General features: G+C 39.6%; 1 protein-coding gene and 1 long non-coding RNA gene across 3 annotated transcripts in view; both read right to left on the minus strand.

The window, feature by feature from the left end:
• Positions 1-10,420, minus strand: part of LOC148188517 (uncharacterized) — a 59,298-nt gene extending 48,878 nt beyond the window's left edge. The window contains exons 1-2 of the long non-coding RNA XR_015777642.1: positions 10,066-10,420; positions 9,485-9,524 (exon numbers count right to left, since the gene is read on the minus strand). This is a non-coding gene — a long non-coding RNA (uncharacterized LOC148188517). The remainder of the gene's footprint in view (positions 1-9,484; positions 9,525-10,065) is intronic.
• A 4,027-nt stretch (positions 10,421-14,447) lies between these two features.
• LOC121948632 (uncharacterized) lies at positions 14,448-26,108 on the minus strand. 2 transcript variants are annotated; one of them, XM_042494032.2, is made up of 10 exons: positions 25,266-26,108; positions 23,298-23,588; positions 21,394-21,657; positions 20,987-21,088; positions 20,334-20,390; positions 19,177-19,269; positions 18,740-18,778; positions 18,561-18,635; positions 17,673-17,939; positions 14,448-16,781 (listed from the first exon to the last, which is right to left on the minus strand). In XM_042494032.2, exons 1-10 carry the CDS (start codon positions 25,336-25,338, stop codon positions 15,862-15,864), a joined length of 2,181 nt encoding a protein of 726 aa, XP_042349966.2. In that variant the 5' UTR covers positions 25,339-26,108; the 3' UTR covers positions 14,448-15,861. The 2 variants fall into 2 exon arrangements, with proteins under 2 accessions (XP_042349966.2, XP_042349965.2); XM_042494031.2 differs by having other exon boundaries at positions 20,987-21,091.
• Between the last annotated feature and the right edge of the window lie 30 nt (positions 26,109-26,138).

The following is a 26,138-nucleotide window of genomic DNA, read 5'->3' on the forward strand; positions in this document are numbered from 1 at the left end:
TGAGGCAGGAGGCCACAGTGTGTGCTGTAATGGAATCCAGGTTACGACCTATTTTTGTTTAGATTCACCTTCGTTTGCATGTCATGTCTACAGCAGTTTCTGTGCTGACATTTACAAGGCCTGTGATGAATGTGGCTAGCTGTTGCAGGCTTCATTGTCTCACATGAAGGGTACTGGGTGTGGTGTAATGTCAGCCTGTCCAGCGTCTGCACCAACCGCAGAGCATCCTGACAGCTCCATGTTGCAAGCCCGGTGACATGACGTCCGGACCTTGAGCTCTGGCTGCCTTGTAGCACCACAGGATCACTTCCTCTAATTGGTTTCTTCATTCATCAGTCAGACCCTTCACCACATGCCGTTTATGTATAGTGATCCTGAAACTAAGAGCTCTCCTTTGATATGGAAAAAACACAATTCGTCACCTTCTCCGCTTCCCATCGCAGCGGGCAGCTCGGCTCGGACAATGACGTTGATTGTAATGGTTTGCCATGTGAAGGTGCTCCCTCGAGTTACTTCTGATTTGACTTTAATCTGAATCTAAAGGTGTGATCACAAACAGGCCGTGAATCAGTGGAGCGGTTCACGGTAATATCTCTGGAACTCATTTCTCGCAGCGTCTGGACCTCGCTACGAGGTGTGGATGGGAAACGAGAGACAACGTTGTAGTGGCTACAGCTGAGAGTAGATCTATCACCCTGCCAACTGTCCTCTCTGCATCCCTCCTCGGTTGAGAGCTTTAACCTTGAGGGCAAGCCAGCGCCGAACATATGCAAGTAATTTGTATAGAATAAATAACAGGATGATCTTATGACAGTCAGTGCAGCTGCGCTAAGCTTTGTTGTTGGCTTGGAGGAGGCAGTTCTCTGGAGGCAACAGTGCCAGGCGTCTAACTGTCACTGTGGAGGCCTGGAGCAGCTCTTTGTAAGTTCAAACGAAGCGGAAACCTTCAGGGCTAAAAAATGAAGCCAACATGAAGTGCCAAAAACTGCAGTTTCTCGAATGGCCACATGAGACTGGCTCCAAGAGTGAGTCAATCCCCATAGAAGCCTATGTTTGAAGTAAGTATGTTTACAGCCTGTTACAAGAAATGTTTTTGGTCTCCATAGCTAATTCATGACTAATGTTCAGGGGCGAATTTTTATATAACTTAACTATTATATCAGGCTCAAAGTTATGCATGATTAAGCACCTGGCATGCTTAAGGACAGGCCGTCTGTGAGGCATCGCCACAGTCTATGAGTCAGATACACCCCTCGCTCATCCATAGCTCCATCCTCAGGCCAGATTTATGAGGACTCCCATGTTTCATGTGGTCAAATTAACCCAAGCTATGTTCTTTCCACAACCTGCTTTTTGTATGGAAATTTCACCAGACTTTAACCACAGCATTATCACGATATTAAACAGCAAGACAAGAAGATTTTGAAGCAGCTCGCAAGAATTTCGTAAATGTGGGGTTACCATCTAACTGAGACCCCTCACATCACTTCTGTCTCCAGAAATCCAGGATAACAAAGCTTTGTCACGCTCTCTGCATCTCATAGAGATGTGCAAGGCATTATTTAGTGTCTCTGTGTGACCTGTAGCTGAAAATCATTGCATGTGGTTAATATTGTGAAACGGGTGGGATTAGATTTAGGCAGTAAAACTACTTGGATAGGTTTAGAAGAAATATCACTTTAAGGGTTAAAATAAGTACTTCTTTATAGGTAACAATAATATGAAGTGACGAATTTAGTGACATCAGTGTGCAATGACCAAAAGTAAAATACATCACATTATGTTAAAACTACACTGATTTCTGGTTTCACACCAAGCACAAACTGCAGCCTCCTGAGTGGAAGTCTTGTTTTGTTTGAACCATTTCACTCCCCTCCTTCCCACTCTACATGGGCTTTCTTGCTGTTTAAACTACGTCAGTTTTCTCAGCATCAAATATTGCCATGGAGGGATTTAGTCGAAAGCATGGTGCACCTCATGAAGATGCTTGAGGGTGCCTTTTGCACCAAAATCACATGGCGAGAGGCGTGACAAAGCATTGGTATTTGACGATCTGGGAATAAAAACAGGCTGATTAAACAAGGGCGGAGCCAGATGTTGTAAACATTCAGGGCTCAACCCAAACTTCGGGGCGTCCAGGGGCATGCTCCCCCAGGGAGATTTCTTTTCCCGTATGCGGCAGCTATAAACACAATTTTCCAAGCTATTTGAGATAATGGCGTGCATAAAAATCTGTACATCATTTGGGAAAAACATGAACCTACATCCTATTTTGTGTGTAACTGTTCTCCAGTTATTGCCATCACTCTGAAACCATAACACAATAAATGCTGAGAATAACAAACTGTTACTCCTGCCACCTGAAAAGAAGCAAAAATGGTCTCATGGTACTATTTTTAAGTTGCATGACATAGGTAATGTAGAAGGTTGGCATGAACCACATTACTGATATTTTGAACAACGATCTTTTATTGTTATACTATGTTGACGTAGAGTTCACAGAATAAATGTTTGGCAAATCTGCTACATGTCAATCCATGTAATATGGGTGGCTCGAATTGCAAATCAAGGATCCCCGACAATGCTAAGCAAATTTTAGGGAATAGATAAACAACATGGGCATATATCATTATATGAATAACACAAACTTCAAGGTATTTTAATAACTTAAAAGACTTGGGGCCTTTGAGAAAATATTAAAGGATAAAGCCCCAGAGGCCACCCCTCTGCTCTGCCTCTGCAAGTAAAGACTGTTTTAATGAGGCAATTTGATTTATTGTTTTTCTACTTTTACCTTTTAAATACTGTATAATTGCTTATAATTAGATTGGTGACCACAAAAGTAAAGATGTCAAAAAAGGAGGAGATTTTTTTTTCACGTTTGTAGATGTGAACTATAGGAAAAATACGATCCAGAGGTCCTTCAATGTACAAAGGTTAAACTCTGGGCGTGAAAACACTCACACAGTTAAACAGGACTTCAAATTCACACACATACACATGTGAAGGGTGGGGAACTATTTGGGAAATGTCTTACAGCGTGCGAGTAACGGGTCATAAACCTCTGCGTCTCTAGCAGCGTTTTTTCTCTTTTTTTTTGATGTTTGATGATTCACAATATTGGAGCGCTTAGATAGTGGAAGCAAACAGCTTTACGCATGTTTTTTTTCACCCCACTGAGACGTCTTAGCCAAACAAAAATCTCCTGGAAAGATAAACCTGAGCACCAGATCGATCACTCCCGTCACCGTGTCAGATCAACTTGCCAGTGCAGGTATAGATTATGGATCTGCTCATTTCCTCAATGTGAGCCAAAGAACAGATGGATTGCACATTAACAGACCTCAGACGCGCCAATGGCCGTTTATAAAAAGCTAGAAATGTGGGATCGAGGTGACATCCTTTCAGGAAGGAGAAAGATTTAAAATGGCGTGATTTTCCTTCAGTAACTAAATGACATTTGGAAAGAAGACTTCAGAGAGAAATATAACCATCTTGAGTTTTTGTGATGTGTTCTGTTCATGAGTTCATAACATTTCAGATGAATGAAGGCAATAAAAACTCCATGCAGCAGCTCAAGGTTAAGATGCTCATTAGAGAGCATAGCGAAGGAGGATCAACAAATTACACACTGGGAATTCAATTAGGTGCAAATGGATGCATGTGTGTTTATGGACAAATGTTCAGCCCACATGTTGAATATTGGCATCCGAGTAATTCTTACCAGGACTTACTCTGGCTCAGCTAGGGGAAGAAAAACATCGCCTGATGCTTTACAGAGATTAATAACAACCTTGGTCACACAGTACATTTACGTTAGATGGATGAGAGAAGAACATTTTATCAGACATCTGTTCAGCCCGACTAATCTCAGACAGTTGGACCCGAGGCTCACTTGCAGAACCAAATAAAGCCGTGAACTGTTGCTAACACTGCACAGTGACTCGCCGTGGACCGTCATCCAAGAATACCACATAAAACCAAATCATTCTTATAAAGCTCTGCTGTCCCCACGGCTTTGAGCTGGGGCTTCGGAGCTTATAAAGGGGATACTAAACCCCTTTAAGAGACTCTGTGGCCTCGGGGTTAAGGTAACAGTTAATTGTTTCGCTTGTGTCCTGAAGATATTCGCTGTGAGCTCATGAATCAAGCATGTGACTTATGCATCAAGCCACATCCCCTCGCTCTCCTCGTGCAGCATGCAGCCTGTGATTTATGGCTGGACAGTGGCCTGCAGAGGTGTTGGATTCAATGAAATACAGGGGAGAACATCTGGAAAGCCTATTAGCTCCGAATCACAGCTTGGGCCAGTTTGATAGCGACGGCTGATGCAAGCCTGGAATTGACATGCTGGTGCACACTGAGGGACGCTGCTCTCTCTCATCGAACGGACATGTGCAAGCCGCCGGTGTTCATATTTTAAGTAGATCAATATTAATGGTCCTACTTAAAGCGCCAGGTGAGCTAACAAGAGCCTTAAATGAGCCTCTTCCATGTGTCCCTAATGTCTCCCAGATGTAGAGTACTTCGGTCCTATTGGCGTCCTTGGTTAGAAGCAAGAGGAGCCCTTAATCTGAAAAATGAAAAGGCCTTGATAGGATAAAACATCCATTCCAAAGCTGCGTGACACAGCCAGCGTTACACAAGTCATCCTAGTCAAGGATAATTGGGTAAGAAAGAGCATCGGCGGGGAGTGTCTGAACAAGGTACCCCTGCCTCCACTCATCTCAGCCCCGTAATAAGAGCATGGGGAGGTGTGTTGAAATACAACCCCGTCACTATTCATCCTCGCCCCCTTGATGCAACAATGACTAGCATGCAGTCTGCTTTTCATTTAAGGGAATTACCTTTGGGAGGCCGGCAGACGTCTCCCGAGTTGCTCTGTGTGTGTTCTTCTCATCCCTGCAGAGCTGTCTCATTAACACAGAACCCAGCAGGCTTGGTTTTAAGCATAGCCCCGTCTCTGTCCTGCCGAAACCTGCAGCCTGCTGCATGGAAGCTGAAAATAATGACTCACACATTACAGAGTCCCTGTGCTCGGTCCCCAGCTCCAGCACCACTCCCCAGGTCGCCGTGGCTCAGACCTCCAGCCTCTCTAACGAGTAGACTGTAATGTTGAGGCCATGAAGACTGAGAGCCAGGAGGGAGAGCTGTTATGTTGTGTGTTATGTGAAGCAAGAAAAGCAGCACTACCTTAGTCTGATTTATGACTTTCATGAGAGATTTTGTGACATCTTGTGTAGCTTACCTAATGAGGTTTCTGACATGCTACATGAGTTTAGATTTTCAGCATGAAGCACGAGCTGTTGTCTTATTTAAGTTTGGCGTGGAGGAGCTATAGCTCTTCCTCTGTAAAACATGTTTTACAGCCATTGAAAAGACCTAATTATTCAATCATCAGTAGGGTGGCTACTTCCTCCTGAACACTTATGAGTTCAGGCGTCATCTCACCAGGGTGTGGCTCATATCATTTACATTTCATTAAAGCACGCTGTGAGACATCATTGATTTTTCAGTTTCCATGATGCAAGCTCATGGGTGGGGGGAAGCGGGAGACGTGTCACCCATCAGGAGCTGTCAGGAGCTGTCAGAGTACAGGATCCAGACCCTTGGCCAGGAGAGGCCAGGCCAGCCAGCTGTCACCTCTCTGACACTGGCTGAGACCATCCATCTGGCTGTGAGAGGCCCACCATGGGTGGAGAGAACCTCGCCAGATCCCAGACTATATGCACATGACGGCAGGAATGCGCACGCACGAGCTGACATGTTTCATGTGCGCATGAACAAACATTTATGCATGTAAAATGGCATGCACGCACTCCTCTACGCATGTATGCACGTATGAACTCGTACAAAGCTGCGTGCCAGGGCTATTTTGGGTAATCACCAGCACAATCTGTGGTGCTGTCCACATGAATCATTCCCCCACAGACAGATCCGGGAAACAGAAGTGACACGCTGCCATCGAGCTGAACAGACACAAATAAACAATTATAACATTTGGCTGTAACGCTCCCTTTCACATACAGTAACTCTCTGTCTCGCAGAGCGAGCTTTAACAGCAGGAGGGTTTTTTTTCCCCTCACCATATACCTATACATCATTATGGAGTACATAAAAAGTCCTCTGCTGGCAATAACATTTGAATCAGTGGCAAGCTTCATCTACTCCAAATTTAGACATGCCACAGTAGTCAATCTATCTCTCCTTGTTAGGTTTCACTGGAATTTTTACTGCTGTGATATTCGTGTAAAGTAAAACAACAACATCACCGCACATCGGCCGAGCGTGGAACACATCCACCCTGGCAATGTTTAAGTAAGAGGGGTCAGCGGAGTTGCCAGACATATGGAGAGCATTTGGACATATTCAGACTCCGCATCGACCACAACAGAGCCAGGCGGAGTGTTGTACATCTTGTTTTGGTAACATCTCATTTTCATAAAAATGTTAAATAGCCACAATTGTCCCCAAAATTCTGGATTTATTTTACTAAAAGAAACATGTTTAACTCAATTAATAATTTGCTATTTTCAAACATTTTCAAGAATTATTGTCATTTTAATGTTTTTTAACTGAAAAGAACACCACTTTAAGCGTATTAGTAATTCAAAGTAGAATTTCTGTCTTTTGGGTCAGATTTTAATTGTTCATTAAGGATTTAATCAGTTAGTGAGGACTGATTAAACCAATTAACCAAGGCACAGTTTAAATGTGGGTGACCTCCATGTCAAACCTTTAGTTTCTGCCTGCTATGCTGTTAAAATCTTGCCCTTTCCTGCAGCGACATATTCAAAGTGGTGATTATGTGTTTGAAATTTTCTCAGAATTGATTTAATAATTGCTGTGAACAATGCTCTTGCAGTCAATGAATACACCACATGAGGCTCTACAATTTTGGCAGAAAGCCTTTCTTTCGGTGTGAGGACAAAACAGCCAGAAATACACCACCAGACTGGCAACAATTACCTCGAGCTGTAGTCCCAACACATCATTTCCTCCAATTATAACCAGAGGTTAGCGAGTATTAGGAGCAAGTTAAGGTGATTAGATTCAAGGGCTGGAACAGTTAAAAGTGCATCTCTGAGCACTCAGTTTGTTATTCCGGTGAAGTCATTCGGATTCCTTATCATACTTAAAAGATGAGAGGCAACAATGAGCCCTGAGAAATGTCACTGAAAGACTCAGGAAGGCAAAGACAGACAGGAGGAGAGCAGGAGAGGGAGATCAATGATAATGTGATCTGATGACATAGTTGAGCGAGCGTCTCCCCTCTGGTGGTCTCACCATCGACCAAGTCAGAGTTGAAGAGAGTAAATTTTGTTTGGATTGGCTTTAATCTTTCCATCAGACAATACGAGGCAGGCGGTACACTGCAAGTGTTTTCCATTTTACCACGAGAGAATTGTGTCAGGTTCTGCAAGTGCACAAACGCAGATACGTCAGCATGGCACGCTGACAGGCAGCTTGTTCAAATAAAGAACTGACAAAGCTCCGAACCGAGCGGCTCGACTGTTGCGCATAGTATTTACAGAAACACATGCACATGACAACAGAAAACAAAAACAAAGCAATGCCGGCTCTAAGAAACTGTCTGTCCACGGTGCTGAAAGGATATATTTCAAATTGCTGAAAAGGGCAATGCATACTTTTTCCACAGCAAAGCTAATTACAAATGGTTACAGAGTTGTTTAAAAATGCGAGCAAATGGAAAACATTCGCTTTTTGTGACAGCTTTGCCTACGCAAGAGCATCCAACAACTCTGTGGAGCTTATCTTTGACAAATAGCGTCATATGGGGCTGGTTGTTTTAGAAAAAAGATTGTTAAACCAGATGATGAGTGGTGCGCACTGTTTAAAGAATACTGTATGTAAATCAATAATGTGTCATCCATCTGCTGTATCTTTCTCAAAAGACTCCATGTTTAACTGGACCTTTATTGATTTCAAATAGCCGATTCTGTGAAGAGCAGAGCAAGAGTCCATGCCAGCAGCTTTGTGAGGCTGTAGCTACATGGGCAAAGTGGTGCTTTGAGCTAAATGCTAATGGCCACATGCTGACTGCTTTTTTGTTTCCCGTGTTCACCATATTAGTTTTGCATGTGAGGATGCTAACATTTGCTATGCTAATCAGTATGAAACACAAAATACAGCAGCGAATTATGGAAATGTGATTAGTACTGCGGGTATATCAAGTCAGCAGACTACAAAGTTAAACTGAAATTCCTCCAAATGAATCCGCTGTGAGTGTTGTGCTTGGAGAAAAGTTAAAGGATCACTAAAGTTACTAGGATTCTTGGTAGCCTGGTTTCACTCCCAGACTGTCATAATATGCTACTTGGGGGAGCATCAGTGTGAGACGCACCGGGCTTTCCACCAACTCCAATGTAAACCCATCCTCGTCATTATTCGACGCTCAGGGCAACACGCATAGTTTACAGAGCATTGACGTTTGCTCCAGATGGGCAGAGGAGGAGGTAAATTGGGCCAACAAAACACAGAATTTGCCCCTGGACAGCTGTGTCTGGGACACACAAACAACATCAGGTGTGAATTTGTTGCCAAATATAAAAGTTTGGGGTTTTTTTTTTTTGCAATGCCATTGCCTTTCCGTTCGTGGCACTAAGAGCTGGGTGTGTTTTGGCAATATCCGTAATCCTTTTCTAGACATAACAAAGTTGTTTTGCTTTCTAAGTCTCACCACTGACCCTTTACATGGGATGCCTTATTTGAATGATGTCAACCACAATCTGTTCCTAACCTTAGCCAAATAGTTTAGTTTCTGAAACCAAACCACTAACTGCTTTCTAGGGTTGCCTCACATGCATAACGTCAATCACTAAATTTTGATGCCTAAACCTCATCGCTGACCCCTTCTTACCAACACATTTGTGGCAGTCCAAGCCAGGTGTTTTTTTTCTTTTGCTTGAGCAACATCTGCAATCTTTTTCTAACCATTACCAGGTAGTTTTGTTGTGTAAACCTAACGGCAGAGTCAATGGCATGTGTTACATACAACAGGTCCCAGTACAGGCTATTATGTCAGGCCCTTGGGCTCCTTAGTTACAAAGCACTCATGCACAAACATATGCACACACTTAGATATGCACACACAATTAGATGTATGGAGTACCAGCCATGTGTTGGATTTTACAGTCATAATCTGTTGCCTAAACTACTGTATTTGAAAAGTACAGAGGCCAGACAGTCAAAGTACTGAAACATGACAACAAGCAGCCGAGAGCAGAGGAGCTGATTATAATAAATAAGTAAATAAGAGAGAAGAGAGCTGCGATAATTATCAACAAACAACACCATTTTCTGAGAACTGGCCAGCTACAGCAGCATGTATAGTTAACCCACAAAAGCACATTCACAACATATAACAGGTGCTCAGCAGCGAGCTGACATAATAACATTTTAAACAGGGGCACAGCGGCCCTTCAGATACCCCAAATCTCCTAGAAAAGCCATTTTTACTCACCTGTTTAAATGATTCTGGCTCCGTCTCTGACTGGTTAGGCCTGCAACCAAAACATATAAATATAAGGGTTATCTAATGCAAAGAATAGTAAGCATATTTCATATTTCTAAAGTCAAATACTGTAAGTCAACCCCTTTATTTAAGTTATTTATAACTGAAATAGACTTTATTTTGAGTCTCTTAAATTTGGAAGAAATAAGAAATGCATTTAGGTAACTAATATTTATTGAGAAATAACCTGAGGACTGTCATCTGTCATTGCTATTCAAAAAAGAGTCACCCATTCATTCATTTATTTCTTTATCTTTAATGTACTTTCTTCCATTGCCTCATGCCACCTTTGTTTTTCAGTTTTTTAACTACTGTGGCTGATTGTTTGTACTTTACATTGTAAATAAACTGAAACAAAGATAAGGAATAGCCAGCATCCCCAAAGCTACTATTTATCTAACCAGAATAATTTATAGGCTGACTATAAACCTGATAAAGACAGTAATTTAGTGGTTACCCAAAACTTCGCCGACATAATACACCTATATAAGGTACCAATGTTATCTCTCTTGGTTTAAGGATTAGCCTACCTCCATGTTTGTTGACACACACCTGATGGCAGTGACGAGGTGCGCCGGGCGTTGAATAGAAAGACTTTTCCACATTGACTCACAACGGCAAAGAGACGTCTGTAAATCAGCCTAAAAGAGCCGTAAAATTATATTTTTAGAGCGCCTTTCAAGCTAGCCAAGCGCTAATCCGGAAGTCGGTCGCTCCGCCGGCGAATACGTCCATGGGCGAAAGTTAGGCGCTCGCGCCATGGATCGATATTTATAACAGCGAAGTCTGCGTACAACCATGGGGGCGGGGCCTCGTTCATTTCTATGACAGCTGTTCACTGCCGCCATGGATGTATTATAGCGAAATCCATGGATGTATTGCAAAAACTGGTGCATGAAGCAGAAAAAAGCTCTTTTTCCGGGTTTTCCAAATACGTAAAGTACCCGGATCTATCGGCACATAGAGCATGCGTACTGGAGATTAAGTGCGGCCCAGCTGAAAGTCAAAAATAACACCTGGAAATAATTGTATCATACTTTAATGTTTTCTATAACAATATAAAATATGATAATGAATACCCATCACCTGAACTATGAAGCTATATGAAGCGTTGAAAGTGTTTAAATGAGACTACACTATACATCATCACATGGCTTTACAGCGTTAAAGGGGCGACTGTAATTTTGTTCATTTTAGCCTAACAATGGGTTTTTTACTCCTGATGATTGCATTTAGGCAGCAACAATCCCAAAAATGTGGTGTTCATTTGTGAAAAGTATCGTGTTGAACAAAATGTGGAAGTGTCATAAACATTTGTTTACCACAATGATCCAAAATCCAATGGAAAAATCCCATAGGCTTTTTGACGAGGGAACCCTTGTGAAGCTAATTTCTTGGTCGGCCTACAGAAAAACGTCATCCCTGGGGCACTCTATCAATATCATATTTCTGCCAGAGGTCCACTGGCCCCAACGCAACCTCACTGTAGCCCACTCAATGTCTAGATGCAATGCAATGGAAGATTGCATTTGTGATCACAGGACTATAAATGTACAAAATATCTTGGCAATATTAAAGATGGCAAATTTGAAACTTTAAAACATTTCAATATTTTTAAACCATTGCTTTGAAACATTTTGAAATGTTTCAAAACCTGTTCGCTCTATATTGGCATCTACTGGTAGAAGCTTGCATTGCACCCATTTATCATTATTTTTGTTGTAAGCACCCTTTTCCCCAGCCCAAAAGCCTACCTCAACAGGTGTCATGCAGATCAAATCAAACTGCTATTGATTTAGTTTTTGAAGGATATGGTGACTATTTTATATCATTATTAGGTATGTGACCTAATGTAATTGCTCTTATACTATGCTACAGTTAGTTTGTTCATTAACAGAGAGTTAATCTGTCTGGGTTTGGTACAGATCATGTGACGTTTCAAAACCCGTCTCGAGCTAGGTGCCAAAGCTAGAAGTGATGAAACAGTTCGATCTTCGGTGTCAAAAATGCCATCTCTAGGCAATGTATTCAACAGTTGATGAGATATTTTAGTCTGAACCAAAGAGGTGGACCAACAACCAACACTGACATCCTTAAAAACAACATTATACTACTAGACAGATAAATTATTCAAATGCTTGACAAAAGAAGCAGTGCCTCGTTTGCCTCTGTTTCATGCTTTAGCCGTGTGCCAACACTGTTCAGATAAAATGCACAAATTAGGCCAGGTTCTGTGTCTCTACCACAAAGATGAAAGCTGTCTCCAAAGCAAAAGCCCAAGAGAAACCATAATGAAAACATGTAAATGCTCCAAGATTTTTTCCTGGCCATGCAGGAGAAAATATTTACCCATTGACTTAACAATTGATGTTTCAGGAGGAAATTATTGCCAAGACGTTGTGTGACAGAGAAAGTGTGCATGCAGCAAGATGTCACCGAACTCCAAACTCAGGCCACAAGGAGATGTCTGAGACTCTGTAATTACCTCTGAGCCGTCCTGATGTTAAGGAATCCACCATGAGACTCACGCAAACATGGCTGCCGCTGTGCACACCTTCACTCAGCCTGGAGGTCTAATAACCTGTGTTTATATTGTGGTCGGCAGATATGAGCGTAGCAACAGTGGTGTGTTTGATAGACGCTGTGTTGTTCAAACACAGAAAAACAGTAGATGACATCCTCCAATTAAGTTCTTTATTAGTGGAGCAATAACAACATGATAGCCGTATAAATATCAACAATGACCTAATCAGGTTTTTCCCTCGCAGAGCATCTGTTATTCAGACCACAAAGGAACTGAGGCATATTTGTTGAATTATATCTGACTACTGAGATCATTTTTTGGTTCAGAGAGGACACTCAAACAACTTTTAACCTTCTACCCTACACCTATTTTATCTCTCTCATTTGTAGCATTTATAGGTATATAAGTAGTATATTAATACGTGTTTCCACCAGGTTGGTTGCTGCCATGGGTGTAATAATCTTTCCGCTTTGGGCACTTCACATGATGACCAAATGCAGCAGAAAAATAAAAGCATAGAAATTTAGTTGGACGAAAATATACAGTCATAAACATCATCACCCAAGAGGGAAACTGCTTAATATACTACAATAATAACAATGACAAACAATGCTCTACTATCACTTCTCATAAAAGCAGGGTCCAAAGACAAATCAAGCCTTAATAGAGGCCTTTTATAGAGATAGGAAAGGATTATTTCATTATAATGTCTCAACCACACTTAGCAATTTATCCACATAATTATGGTGGGCGCCCAGGTTGCACTGTCACAATAAAGAACTGCCCAGAGAGAGCCAAGAACTTTTATTGAGCTGATATTAATTGATTTGTCCTGACCTACCCAGACCTGGCCTCCCCGGGCTCAGCTTCCTCAGTGGAGCATTGCCAAGGTCTGTCCTAACTCTGCATAAAAATAAATGAGAAGCTATGGGGCTAGTCTCTAAAGCCAGAGGATATTGTTCGATTTCACGTCAGCCCTCCAGGAGGCAATTTAAACAACCCAGCATGCTAATCAACCTGGTATAAAAGGCAGCTCTGGAGGGTGGCCCATTCCTTTTTTTCCTCCCCTTCTCTCCCATTGCAACAAGGCCAAAAAAGGACCTAAACAATCTGAAGGGGGGAAAGTGTAATTGTGCCTGTGTCTGAAGGAACATTACACTCCAGTGTAATGTAACTATATGATGTGGAAAGGGAAACAAGTATTTTAAAAGGCATTCCCTGGCCGGTTAGGCTGGCATGCTGTTGTTATGGATCTCAAAATCCAGGAAAAACAAAGCCTCTTTGGTGTAACAATCATCCCGCAGAGAAGATGCTTATATAAAAATATGTTGGCGATGGAGGAACCGCTGCTCCATTGGAAGCCTCTCGAGCCAGGATGCGAGCTTCCCTGCTGCCATCAACACATCAGCAACGTCTCAGTAGAACCACACTGTGACCCTCGTGGAAGCAGGCAGAGCCCCGTTCCCCACAAATAATTCAATACTCGAATATCCCCTTGGTATTCATTGTGACCACAGAAATGCGATAGTGTTCATTCTCTGCTTGTGCCCTGAACCCACAGGTCAGGTGGTAGCAGATCACAGACTTCTCTGTGACTCAGAGGTTAAACTAATCATGCATGACTTTCTCACACGGCCCAAGCAGCACCATCAGAAATCGACACCAGCTTGTCATTTGTGAACCTGCTTTTCATGCATTAGCATCAGAGTTGATTTGACTGCTGGTTTACTGCAGCAGCTTTTCCCTAAATTTAATTATGCAGACCTACAGCACACTTACACACTGCATTCATACTCTGAACTCCACGTAATATCATGTATCTGTATGCTTAAGACTTTGGAGAAATGTTGCAGTGAATTCATGTAAAGCCTCATTTTACATCACATTTTTCAACTGTGTATTTGGTAGGCGTCCTTCTATAGCTGAGGATGTCCTTCAGCTGTTAAGATCTTGAAAAACATTCATTTCAATTTAAAAAAGACAGACCATTATTAGAGGCAAGAGCTAATAAACACTGCCCCCTACTGATACAAAAATGTTCTTACAGTGACGTGCCAGTATCAGCTGATGCAGCGCCAGTATTTTTAGTATGTGTGCAGGTTATAAAATTGCTGTGCTTAGCTGTCAAACACACAATCAGTTTATTACATTTTCTCCTATTTTACTGCAAGTGTATTGCATTTCATTTTACCAATCATTCCTCCGTCATACATGGCTTGTATAAATAAATTCCTTGAGGTTTCTGGCTCCATCATTTGGCTTTCAAAGGAATCTCAAAGCAAATACTACAACCTGCAATAAATATCCTGGTACTTTTACTAAAATATTTCTTTTAAAAACATTGGAATCTGAGCTTTTATTTTTAACAAAAAGAAAAGAAACTGGAAGTAAACATCTCACTGTGGCCTTTACTAGTGCAGTGAAACATTCAGCATCAGTGAAAAACAGCTGCAAGAGAAAGAAACAAAACACAAGTGTAGCTGTAGTGTCATGCACGGAAATCACATAAAATTAATGAAAACCAAAAATGATGAATATACCCTGTGTTTAACCCAGAAAATTCAAATATCATCACAGCCACAAATGAGCAAAAACAAGATGGTCTCAATAAAAAATAAAGAACTGTATAAAACACTTTTTAAACCCATGCAGGAACAAATATTAGACAAGCAACCATCGTTTTGGTATCAGAGATTGTTGACTCTGCTGCTAATAATCGCACCACTGTCACTTTTATTTTTTATTCTATTTTTTACTTTATATCCCTCATATTTCTTTACTCTCTGCAGGCTGCTTATCTGTATTTATTTCTGTCTTTGAGTTGCTATAACAACCAAATTTACCACTGGAAAACAACAAAGTGTGCATTATCCTATATATGTTCAACATCATAACAGCACAAATATTTTTCAGTCGTTTATGAATCCAAGAGGATGATGTGATGCGTGTGATGATTTTACACTCACACACCTTCACTATGGTGTTTTGATTTTTAAAGAGCAAAGATCTGTAGTTTTAACCTTGTCACAGTCACAAGATACCTCCAACTAAGCTTCCCATACACAAGAAAGTCTTCCTTATGAGTAAACTCACACTATGAGTATGACATTTATAAAATTATAAAAAATATATAAAATGTTAATCTAATTAGTTAAACACATTATTTCTTAATCATAATAGTTTGATCCATAAAAAAACATACATGTAGATATAGTCACCATATCCTACAATAATGAGATACTTTTTTTTCGCAGTGTTTAAAGACATACAATAAAAAAATAAATGTACAATGCAGATGTAAGTCACATTACATAACAAAGACATTACAAAAATAATATTAAAGGTAGAGAAGAAGTTTTAAAAAAAAGGAAATCTTAAGCGAAATATAGAAAACAGATTTTTTCTGCATGAGGTTAACTCGTGTAGATTCAGGTGCATGACAGCGCTCTGACTGATGTTTTTGCTGTGCACAAGATGATGATCTCGGCTGCATTTTTATCAGCTATCTAGTGAACATACTGGTATAACTGGTTTTAATGAAACTGTTACATTAAAAAAGTGACAGAGGAACCACCCATAACTGTCTGCTTCTTTTCTTACTGTATGACGTGTCTTCTTACATTCCCAAAACAAACATTTGTCTGCATTTGTACATCTAAACTCTTTTAACTCTGCCTTTATATCTGTGTATTGATGTTATTCCCTTATTGCGTGCTGCTGTGCTGTATTTACAGCTTTCACTTTCACTATCTGCTTCCCCCTTAAGATTTTCTCTTTTCAGGTTGACAGGTTGCATGAATGCCTATGCAACAACTTCGTCTTTCTTTTGTCCCACTTTATCTTCACTGAGGTGCTCATTGTCTGGTTTTTCTTCTTTTGGGCCACAGTGGACCTCATTTTCGTCTTCAACAGCGTTACCCTCACATTTCTGTAATTGTCTGTCAGAGCCGTAGCTCTGCTTCTCCTCTTCTTCCTGAACTGGGTCTGCATCTGCAGCATCTGGGGACACTTGACTGGTAGAAGTATTTATGTCATCTGGTTTGGTTGGGGGCGGGCCCTGAGGCTGCTGGGAGGTGGCCTCTTCACAGTCACCCACATTACCTGTTTCATTTTCAACTTCAGAAACTGGTTTGACTGTTTCTTGCTGGTTGTCTTTGCTTGTGTGCTCCTCTTCCCGAGGCTGGTTTACATCTTGGCCATGTAGTGATGTTTCTGAACCGTTCTGTTCAGGAACAGTGGTTGACTGTTTGTCCTCAGAGTTTTCCGATTCATCTCCTTCCCCTTCACTTGATGAATCAGATTCTTTGATATTTTTCTCTGCTGTTTTTCCAGTGACCTGATCTGAGTTGGTGTCTTCTTTGTGTTCACCAGCCGTGTCTTCAGGTGCTGCATTTGGGGAGCATTGAGTCAAAGGAGAGCCTGGCTGAGCAGCAGGAGAAGTTTCATCACCAGCAGGAGCAGCAGGAACGGTGGTCAACTGTTTGTCCTTACTAGAGTCGTCTAATTTATTTCTTTCCCCTTCAACTGATGAGTCAGATTCGTTGAGATTTTTCCCTGCGGTTTCTCCAATGACCTGATCTGTGTTGGCGTCCTCAGGTTCTGCATTCAGAGAGTTTTCGGTCAAAGGGGACTTTGGTTGAGCAGCAGAAGTTTCATCACCGGCAGCAGCAGATGATACTTCCTCAACTTCAACCTCGTCCTCATCTGCCTCTTTCTCTGGCTCTGAAACAGACAGTAAAATGAGTACAAAAATGATTTTAGAAAAAGTGCACATCTGCAAAGATTAAATTGTTCAGAGGCAGTTTCGTTCTAAAACGAATCAGACTTGCTTCATGGTTTACAAACAGCAAAGCTAAAAAGCCATCTCCAAAACTACCCATGGACTGCCTTTAACAGAGGAGCAATAATGTCAGTCAAATGTACCTCCTCATCCAGCTTTTAATATGCGCTTAAGTTTGAACTGTCAAAATGAAGAAATGCTTCTTAAAAGTCACGATAAAATGAAAAATGCCTCTTTAAAAAAATGCCTCTTTTTTTTAAAGAGATCACATCCCTGGTAATATTGTGCAAATTTTTAATATATGCCATAAATTCAAAAAAGGCATGTCTTTGTGTTCTTATATCAAAATCCAATCATGTTTTCTTCTTGTAAAACAAAATCTGAAATAATGTGCTTAGGTGAACTGCTGACTCCTATGACAAGCCCACTTTTTAGCGATCTATCCCCCCAAAAATGCCACAATACTGGAGCTACATACTCTCAAAATGTGTTTCATGTAAACTTTATGGGGTGGTCATTGGTCAATTCCTTCTTCTATTAGTACAGCAATACTGAGAATAACCAGTCAATAAATGAAACTGCTGCTTCATTTTTTATCTTGTGTGCTAGACACTAAAACGTATAATTAACTTAACTTTGGTGTTTCATCCAGCATTGCTGTACACTCAAACTGAGGCTACTTTTATTACTGCACTGCTGAAAAATGGTTTTGTGCTTATCTATAAGTTTTGTTTGATGAGGCATTTTCAGGTGCATTTTCTTCTCTATACAGCATTTTGTTTGTTTTTCCTGTGACTACAGTTAATTTAGCTCAGATGGTGTAGTTTCCAAACCTGGCTGCTCAGGAGTACCGGGGCGATCAGACTGTCCATTCTCACTCAAGTTGTCCGGCACAACAGCTGGGTCTGCTTCATTTGCCTTCTCAGAGTCTGAGGGGTCACACCGTGGGACTGTTTCCTCTCCGGGTTCTCCTAGTTGCTCTGCATCCACATCACCTTTGTCATTACTAGTAAAATTATTCCGATCCAGAGAAGAAGGTGACTCACTACATGGAGGGGAGGGAGGAGATGCCATTTCCTCATGCTCATCTGTGTTTTTTCCTGAACGGGAAACAGAAAAAAAGTTACTGAAGAACGCAAAAGCTTTCAGAGATTATATACACAGAACCAGTCTTAGAAACTGAAAGTCAAGCAACCACTAAATAGTGATTTGTTACGTTTAGAAAAAATAGAACTGAAACAGTGCAGTTAACTGCTGAAATGATTAGCAGGGAATGTGTTAACACGAATTCTAAAAATCACATAAAAAGACAAATTTAAACATCATTCTCACATTTGAGGACTTGCTGCTTTTCCTTCTTTTCTTTGTTTTTTGTTAAGTTTAGTTAACATTGGGTTTTGGAATGTTTCACAATTTGTTAACATATTATAAATAATTATAATTTCAGTGATAATAATGATAATAACAATAACAACAACAACAATACTACTTCTACTACTAGTACTAATAATAATAACAATTATCATCATCATCATCATCATCATCATTATGATTCAAAGAGCACTTTTCTCCATGCTCAAACATCAGTTAAAAGGACCAGCGAAAACACTGAACTAGTCGTTAATTAAGACAAACTAATCATTAAATTGAGAGATTATTAAAATAAACATTTGTTGCAGCTGTTGGCAAACAACCTATTTTTGTTAACTAACAAAAATTACCTTTCAGTAAGTTTTCAGGCAAAGTCTGTCCACAATTACTCGGCTCAAACAGCTTTGTCATCTGTTGGACGTACCCTGGAGAGAGTGAAGTCACAACCAGCAATATTAATGTGTAGTACCTTTTATATTTTCTATGTATATTTGTAAGCTATAGTAAATAACATTTGTATTATTGCAACCTTTTTGTGGTATTTCTTCTTCTTGACCCATATCACGTACTACAAAAAAAAAAGATAAGATTAGGAATTTCAAAATAAAATGCTTCCTATTTCAGCCCGTAATAGTTGTAATCGATAGTAAATTGTGACACACGTCATTTCCTGAAATGATCTCAGTTTCCTCACTCTATTCTTTCCCTATAAATCGTATGTATTTACGCTCTAAGGGGCAAAGTAAGAAAATCAAAGAAAACAATTATGAAAACAAAGCATTATGTTATTTCACTATTATAAGAAATACATTTTTCTATCAATTTGCTTTAAACCCAAATTTTTGCTCCTGTTGTGGCACACAAAACTGAATACATTTCTTAGCAGCCTTTCACCTTTTACAGTGTCAAGGTCTGAATCTGTGTCATCTTCGTGATTGTCATCATTTTGCCTCATACTCCTCTTACCTTGGACCAAATGGCCAAGTGGCTGAGTGGAAAGAAGTGTTGACTCTCTGTGGAGAAGAGGTTTTTTTTCCGGAGCTTTTCTCTTATCTGACCCTGAAACGGATTGCAATACAAACACAATGTAACTCACAAGGAAGAAAGACCAAAAGAGTTATTAGAAAATAGTACCTTTGAGTAAAACAGTAGAGCAATGTGTGATGAATCTGACAAACCCTTTTACATGGTAGCCCTGTACTGCATCAAAAGGGACCACAGAATCCATCATTATACATCATCAAAAAGAGATTTAACAGTGGGTCTTTTGTGGTTCAGTCCATTATTCATATTTCAACTTAATTTGGTAAAAAAAAGGTTTTCAACGAAGGAACAATTGCTTAATCAGTTCTGATTTTAACCCAGGAAATTAAAAAGAGTTTTGCAAGGCAACAGGTGTCTCATCAGCTTTCACAAAAACACTTATAATTTAATATCACTGTGTTAATTTTGCAGATTGTATGCCAATCTATTTAAATTATTTAAGGGGATGTGCAGCTTTACAGGTATAAGGTATGTGCTCTCTGAGTGCTTTCTAGCTCCTATCTGCAGCACTCTCTCTACACGCAATGAACCCAACACAAGCCAAATGAAACTGCTAGACCCATCATGTTCTCAGCACTGCAAGTGATAAAATCAATATGCTGAATCATGTTCACTCATGTTTTATCTAGTTGCAATACCTTGCCATAATCTAACATTATACTTTCAGTTAAACTAGAAAAAGAAAATGAAAGTAAAGAGGAAAATAGAAAAAAGGAACACACTAGTTGCACAATTGTGCTCAATGGTCTAGTACATAATAAGTCAGGCTTATAATGCACTATCACTGACATTGCTTTACTTTTTTTTTGCTTTTCCATAACTTTCTTTATTATAGAAAAAACAACTATGCACCCAAACTTTTTTTTTTTACCCTGAATTTAATCGTTTTCACTGCCTGTTTTCTCGTCTGAGTAGTGCTGAAATGATTAGTAAATAAACATGATTAGTCTATTCACAATTCAAAAAATATTTTGATATTATTGTTTTTATTATTATTTGATAATTATCAATTGTCTTCATAATTTCTAAGGGACAGATGCCAAACATTTGCTGTTTCAAGCATACATACAGTAACATACCTTCTGTTGTAACAGGTGGTTGTTTTTCCAAATCATCTTTTGCGAAACATGCTAGAACTAAGAGGACAGAAAAACAAGAAAGAAACCATATGTTTTAGTGTCATACATAATAATAGCTGATTGTGTTCAGTAATACTGTACATAAATAGCTTCCTGTACATATGGTTGGTAGACAAAGAAAAAAAAACTTTATAATTCATTAGCCGTAATGGCTTATCCTCTTAAGAGTCGCATTAGACTGGCTGCAGACTGCAGGGCTGACAAAAAGAGACAATCATTCACTCACATTCACAGCTACGACCAGTGTACAGTCACCAGTTAACCTGACCTGCATGTCTTTGGAGAACCTGGAGAAAACCCATGCTGACACGGGGAAAACAAGCAAACTCTGCACAGAAGGGTCCCATCACCAAAGGTCCAAAACCTGAGACCCACTTGCTGTGAGGTGTCAGTGCTAACCACTGCACCACTGTGCCACCTTCAAAGACTTGCCCCTTATATTACGGATTATTCATTTTGTTAACTGGTACACAAAGCCTTGAGAATACATAGACATCAGTGCATGTGTCAGCTAGTTTTCCATAGTGGCAGAAAAATACATTTTTTGTGGACCAGTTTCTCTGGTTATGTTGTCTTTTTTAAAAAATCTTTACCTTTAGGGCGTAGTTTGCAGAACAGCGTAATGCCCAGAGCCAGGAGCACAATTAAGAGAATGCAGACCACGCTGGCAATTATGGCTGTAGATGAGCTTTTGTCTGCTAAGAAACACAAAAATCAAACATAAAATGTCTTATTTCATTACATGCATTACTAAAAAAACATTAATGTAGTACCAAAAGACCGGACAATGTGTGGACAAACTGTTGTTCCCACTGGTCACTTAGACACAAAAACATGGGAAAACAGGCCCAGGTTGGAAAATACCAAAGTTACCCTTATTATGGGTTATTAATAAGAATATCCCATGTAAATTAGCATCTAAAATTACATTTGAAAATGACAAATTCCACAATATAAACAATAAATCTACAATACAGCTTAAGCCTGAATGAAATCCTACCTGAGTAACAATCCTTTGCAGTGAATGTAGCCACTTCGTTACTCAGAGGATTGCTCACATTACAACTGTATACTTCATCGTCATGTCTCCCCCCCAGAGATATTGTTAAGTTTGGGCCAGGCTGCACTTTTTCTTTTGATCTCCACTCAAACGTCATCAAGGACTGAGGTTGTCTGGGCTCTGCAGAGCACACCAGCTTTCCCGATCCGTTAGAGCTGCCGCCATCGTTCATCTCACAGGATATGGTGGGCTTGGCGACTTCATCTTAATGAATACATCAATGAACAAATAAATTAAGACATACAATAAATAAACAATTCTATGTTATGTCATGTTCAACAAACTTTTAACACTATTAAGATAAAAAAGGACATAAAGCTTTAGCATCAAAAAACAGGATAAAATATGAATAAAACTACTGACATTTTTGACATAAAAGGCATATCAAAGAAACAATTAAAACAGAGTTCACAGGGATTTCTACTTCGTTTTACTTTGTCACTGACAGTAAATGTATACAGCCTTCAGTTATTTGGAAAAACTGAACAAAGTCTCTAAACTGAGGACATCATAAAAAACAAAGCAAACAGCCAGCTATGAAATCCATCTTTATAGGTGATATATTAAGAGATAATGTTGGTTTTGATATCTGGATTTCCTCAATACACTCATGGGTGTGGGCAAGAAGTCCAGGCTAAATGTTTCAGTTGACTGGAGCTCAATGTGTGAATGCTCCGTGGGGCTTTTGCAATGAAAAGAAAGCACGCTGCGCATCAAAATGTTTCTGATACTGCTACGCTGTTTACTGTTCATGATTCATTATGTTCATAAAAACTATATAATTTGCCAATTTCAATACAAATGGAATTCAAAAATGATAAACGTTACAGAATTAATTTCAAAACAAAAAAGGCCTCAATGAAATCAGCAACTTGCCAAAAGTGCAGTACCTATGACATATTCAACACCCCTTTCGGGTTTTATTGTTTTATACTACTGAGTTACAAGTTTTTCTGAAAATAATCAACTCTTAAATGTGAAAACAAATCTCTACAAAGTGATCTAAATATAAATTTTATCCATTACTCCTCAGGTCACTGTTCATTAAAGGGCATCTTTAGCACCATAGAAGTCTTGACCCCTGTGTGGAAAAGGTCTTTTACAAATGACCTCTGCAATTTCAACCCACACTTTGTTGCTCAAGGCAAGATATTCTGAACTGGACTGTTGGAAAATAAATCATCTTACATTCTCTTGTCAGCTGCAGCATGTTTTTCTCAAGATTCCTCATAAGTCTTCAGAATCTAATTTTCCTTTGCCACCTCCTCCAAGGCCATCACTGAGCTTCATGTTGGGTGATTTTACTTCGTCTTTTTTCTTTCTTAAGCCAAGAAAAGCATTTAATTTGATATTCAGAAAGCTCAGTTCTTCTTATTTGAACCTTCCTCCGTGTGTTTTTATATTTTGACTAGGACTGAGGTTGTGTTTTTTATATGTCCTCTAGAAACACTTGCTCACAGGTTGAAAGTTTTTTTTCTCCCAGCATCCTCTTTATAACTCTACTATTATGTTGCAACTGGTAAAGTGACTGAGCAACAGTTGCTTTATGCACAGAATCTCCCACTGCAGGCATTGAACGTGACAAGAGTAAAACAATAAAACATGAAAAGATCCCATATTTCTCACTGGCAGTGGTATAGTCACTAAGCAACAGGGTTTTTTTTATTACAGGTTGTCCATTTTCTGTGTGTGTTGGGTTTTATTTTAAAATCATTTAAGGGCTTGGAGCTGCTGAGGCAACATCTCAACCTAAAGCTATGGAAAGCATGTACAAATGCTGAATGATTCACTGCAAATAACCACTTTGTTAAAAAAATTACCAAACAAAACAACCCAGAACTTACCTATGACCTCCAATTTGTAAAGTGAACGACGAAGGCCTTTGTTAATTTCTACCTCCAGTTCATACTCTCCACTGTCTTCGAATCTGAGGTTAGCGATGTCGAGTTCTGCAGACACCCAGTCAAGAGTGATCCTGTCTTTAAATGGCTTGTACACATGTTCCTCATTGCCATTAAACTCCACCACTTTGTTGCCATTATGCTTCCACAAAATACCATCAGGGTGTCCAGAGATGTCTGGTTTCAACAAGACCGGGTGCCCCTTGAGTGCATACTTTGGAAACTGTCCTGCAACTAGACACAGAGAGGAGAGATATATAGAAACATGCAGCATAATGTGCGCAATATTTGTATTGAAGGGTATAATGCTAATGCAACAACTAATATAATTTCATATAATCTGATATAAATACATCTGCAATAAATCCTATATGCATGAATCTTATGTGTTCAGTCTTTGTTACCACTGTGTCGGAGAGGTGTTGATTCAGTCCTGTGATCATTTTTGACACTAGTTACTTTTGGTGATGTATCTGACAGCGTAATAGAGGTCTGTTTCTTATGTTTTGTACCCCTAAGGTATGTTCATGAAGGCTGGCGCAAAATCAAAGTTGGTTCCAGACCTTGTGAATACATACTTTTATGAAATAATTTTGATCCAAGGTCTGCTTATCTAGCTTTTTTAATGGAGCTTTTCAACAGTATTTCACAGTATTCAGAAGTGGATGCAGATTGCTCAGTTGTCATGGATACAGTTGTCTTCACATGACCCAAGTATGAAACTTTGCTCTCCACTTGTCTGCCTCTTCACTATGGACTGATCAAAAGTGAGAAATGCCAACAAATACACTTAAAAAATAGTGTTTCCTGTAGCCTTGTTGTGCTGGTATAAATTGCAAGTGTCATCACACAATATTATGTTGATTCTTTGGAAAACGATCTTTGCTCTTATCACAAAGTCTACACAATAAAATTCTAATATGATTTTAGTCAATTCAGCGTCCTGCATTCAATATTACACAATATAAGTAAATATTTTAAATGTCTTTTCTTGGCTGCTTACCATGATCTGCCTGGCACTGGCTGCTGGCACGGTTTAAATATTTAGAAACGAGGTGACCTTGGATGTAAATGGTAACACAGACATGCCATGGAAATTTCAAAATAAAGGTGTACCTTAAAGGTGTAGTGTGTAGGACTTAGTGGCATCTAGCTTTGAGGTTTTAGATTGTAACCAAATTAAACTTCTCCAGTGGTGCGTAGGAGAACGTCTTTTACAACTTAAAGATCCAGACGTCCAATGACCAATAACCTTCATCCCATTAAAAGATAAGGAAAGAATGGGCAAGGTTTATAAAGAGACAGTGATGTGTCTTGAAACTATGACAAAGAATGAAACTGGAAATGTTTCACCGTGTGGCAGCAATGGAAAACCCTGGAGCACTTTAGCACTTAACTAAGCACAATGAAAACTGAGCCATCTGCATGTCAGATAATGTAATTAAATGTGGTTTAAAAACACACAACACCTCTTTGACAATGTGTAAATAAAGCTTATCAAAGACATGGTTGAATAATGCTGGAATGTGGTTTTACTTGGTTATGCAGGTGTAACTACAGGTGTAAAGCCAATGTAAATAATATACATAAATAGTTCTAACAAATAAAAATCTGATGGCTTAATTCTTGGTGTTCTCCTATCCAAAAGTAATACTGTAGGCATAATCCTACAATAAATTATTAAACAGTATTTATTGGATTTTTACCCAAAAACATAATCTAAAAATCTACCACACTGGCACACAATAATGAGACTGCACTGCTGTGACATATTATGAATTATGGAACCCAATATAGATTAATCATTAACTCGCCTCTGGCTTGTCTTGGCAGGCCTGCAAGGTGCACACAGCAGTTTGTGTCAATATTAAGGGACAAAGCTTAAAAAAACATAAACATAGACAAACTTACCAATACACGAGGTACAGATGAAAGAGACCAGGAAATACCAACGAGCCATTTTAGAAAAGCTGACAAAAATCATGCATTCAGCCGTCGTCTTACATTTACTTTCACTTTGTCGCAGGTGTTGCAGGAATAAACAGGTTAACTGTCTTCTGTCCCGATGTGGTAACGCTCAAAAGTTCACGGTTTGTTATTTTACTTCGAACAAGCTGGGGCAGGCGTGAAAGCAAACTCCTGAAAGTACCTTTAATCTAAGGGGTGTGTTCATCGGGTAGCAGCTCGTGAGCTTCCTTAGGCGAAAGTATTTAGTCCAGAGAAAAATCCGCAGGTGACACCTGGAAGTTTCCGGTCTACTGATTTCCCTGGCCTTCAAAATAAAAGCGGAAGTTGACCATTTTACACAGCAACAGATATAAGCCTGGACTTGCAAACTTAAATGTAGCATATATTTAAAACATGCCCATGCTATTTGAAATACATTAAAACAATCAACATCATTGTGCCATCTGTTTTTACATTAGGCCTATGCGGTTTCTTTACAGACAACCAAATGTATCTGTTCATCCACGGCACTGAACTGAAATGATTATTGCTTAAAGTGTGTTTATGTGACCAGCAAATGCCAATACATGTAATAAAAATTTTTTCCACACCATATTTGTTAACTTCAACAACATTGTTAGCTAGACTTGTCACCCTCATATCTGCGTTTTAGTTTGAAATTATACCGGAAGTTCGACTGTTTTCTTTGACAGTTGAGGTTTATAGTAGGATGGTATTGCTGCGAGATTTTTTCTTTTTGGTTGTACGTGAATGTCAACTGTGTGTTCACTTGGAAATGTGTCAGGAGTTTCAGGAATACTTGGAAATAAGTTAAAC

This window comes from Plectropomus leopardus, chromosome 10 (genome assembly GCF_026936395.1).
Source record: "Plectropomus leopardus strain MGB_pleo_1.0 chromosome 10, ASM2693639v1, whole genome shotgun sequence".
Lineage (NCBI taxonomy): Eukaryota > Metazoa > Chordata > Actinopteri > Perciformes > Serranidae > Plectropomus > Plectropomus leopardus.

Bases quoted from the DNA above. Each gene is read 5' to 3' on its own strand.
- LOC121948632 (XM_042494031.2), bottom strand. From the start codon at position 25,338: ATGATTTTTGTCAGCTTTTCTAAAATGGCTCGTTGGTATTTCCTGGTC. The intron at 18,636-18,739 runs GTTGCAATAATA...CACTCTCTCCAG, and splicing joins AGAAGAAATACCACAAAAAG to GGTACGTCCAACAGATGACA. The intron at 16,782-17,672 runs GTTTGGAAACTA...TGTCTGTTTCAG, and splicing joins CGGTACTCCTGAGCAGCCAG to AGCCAGAGAAAGAGGCAGAT.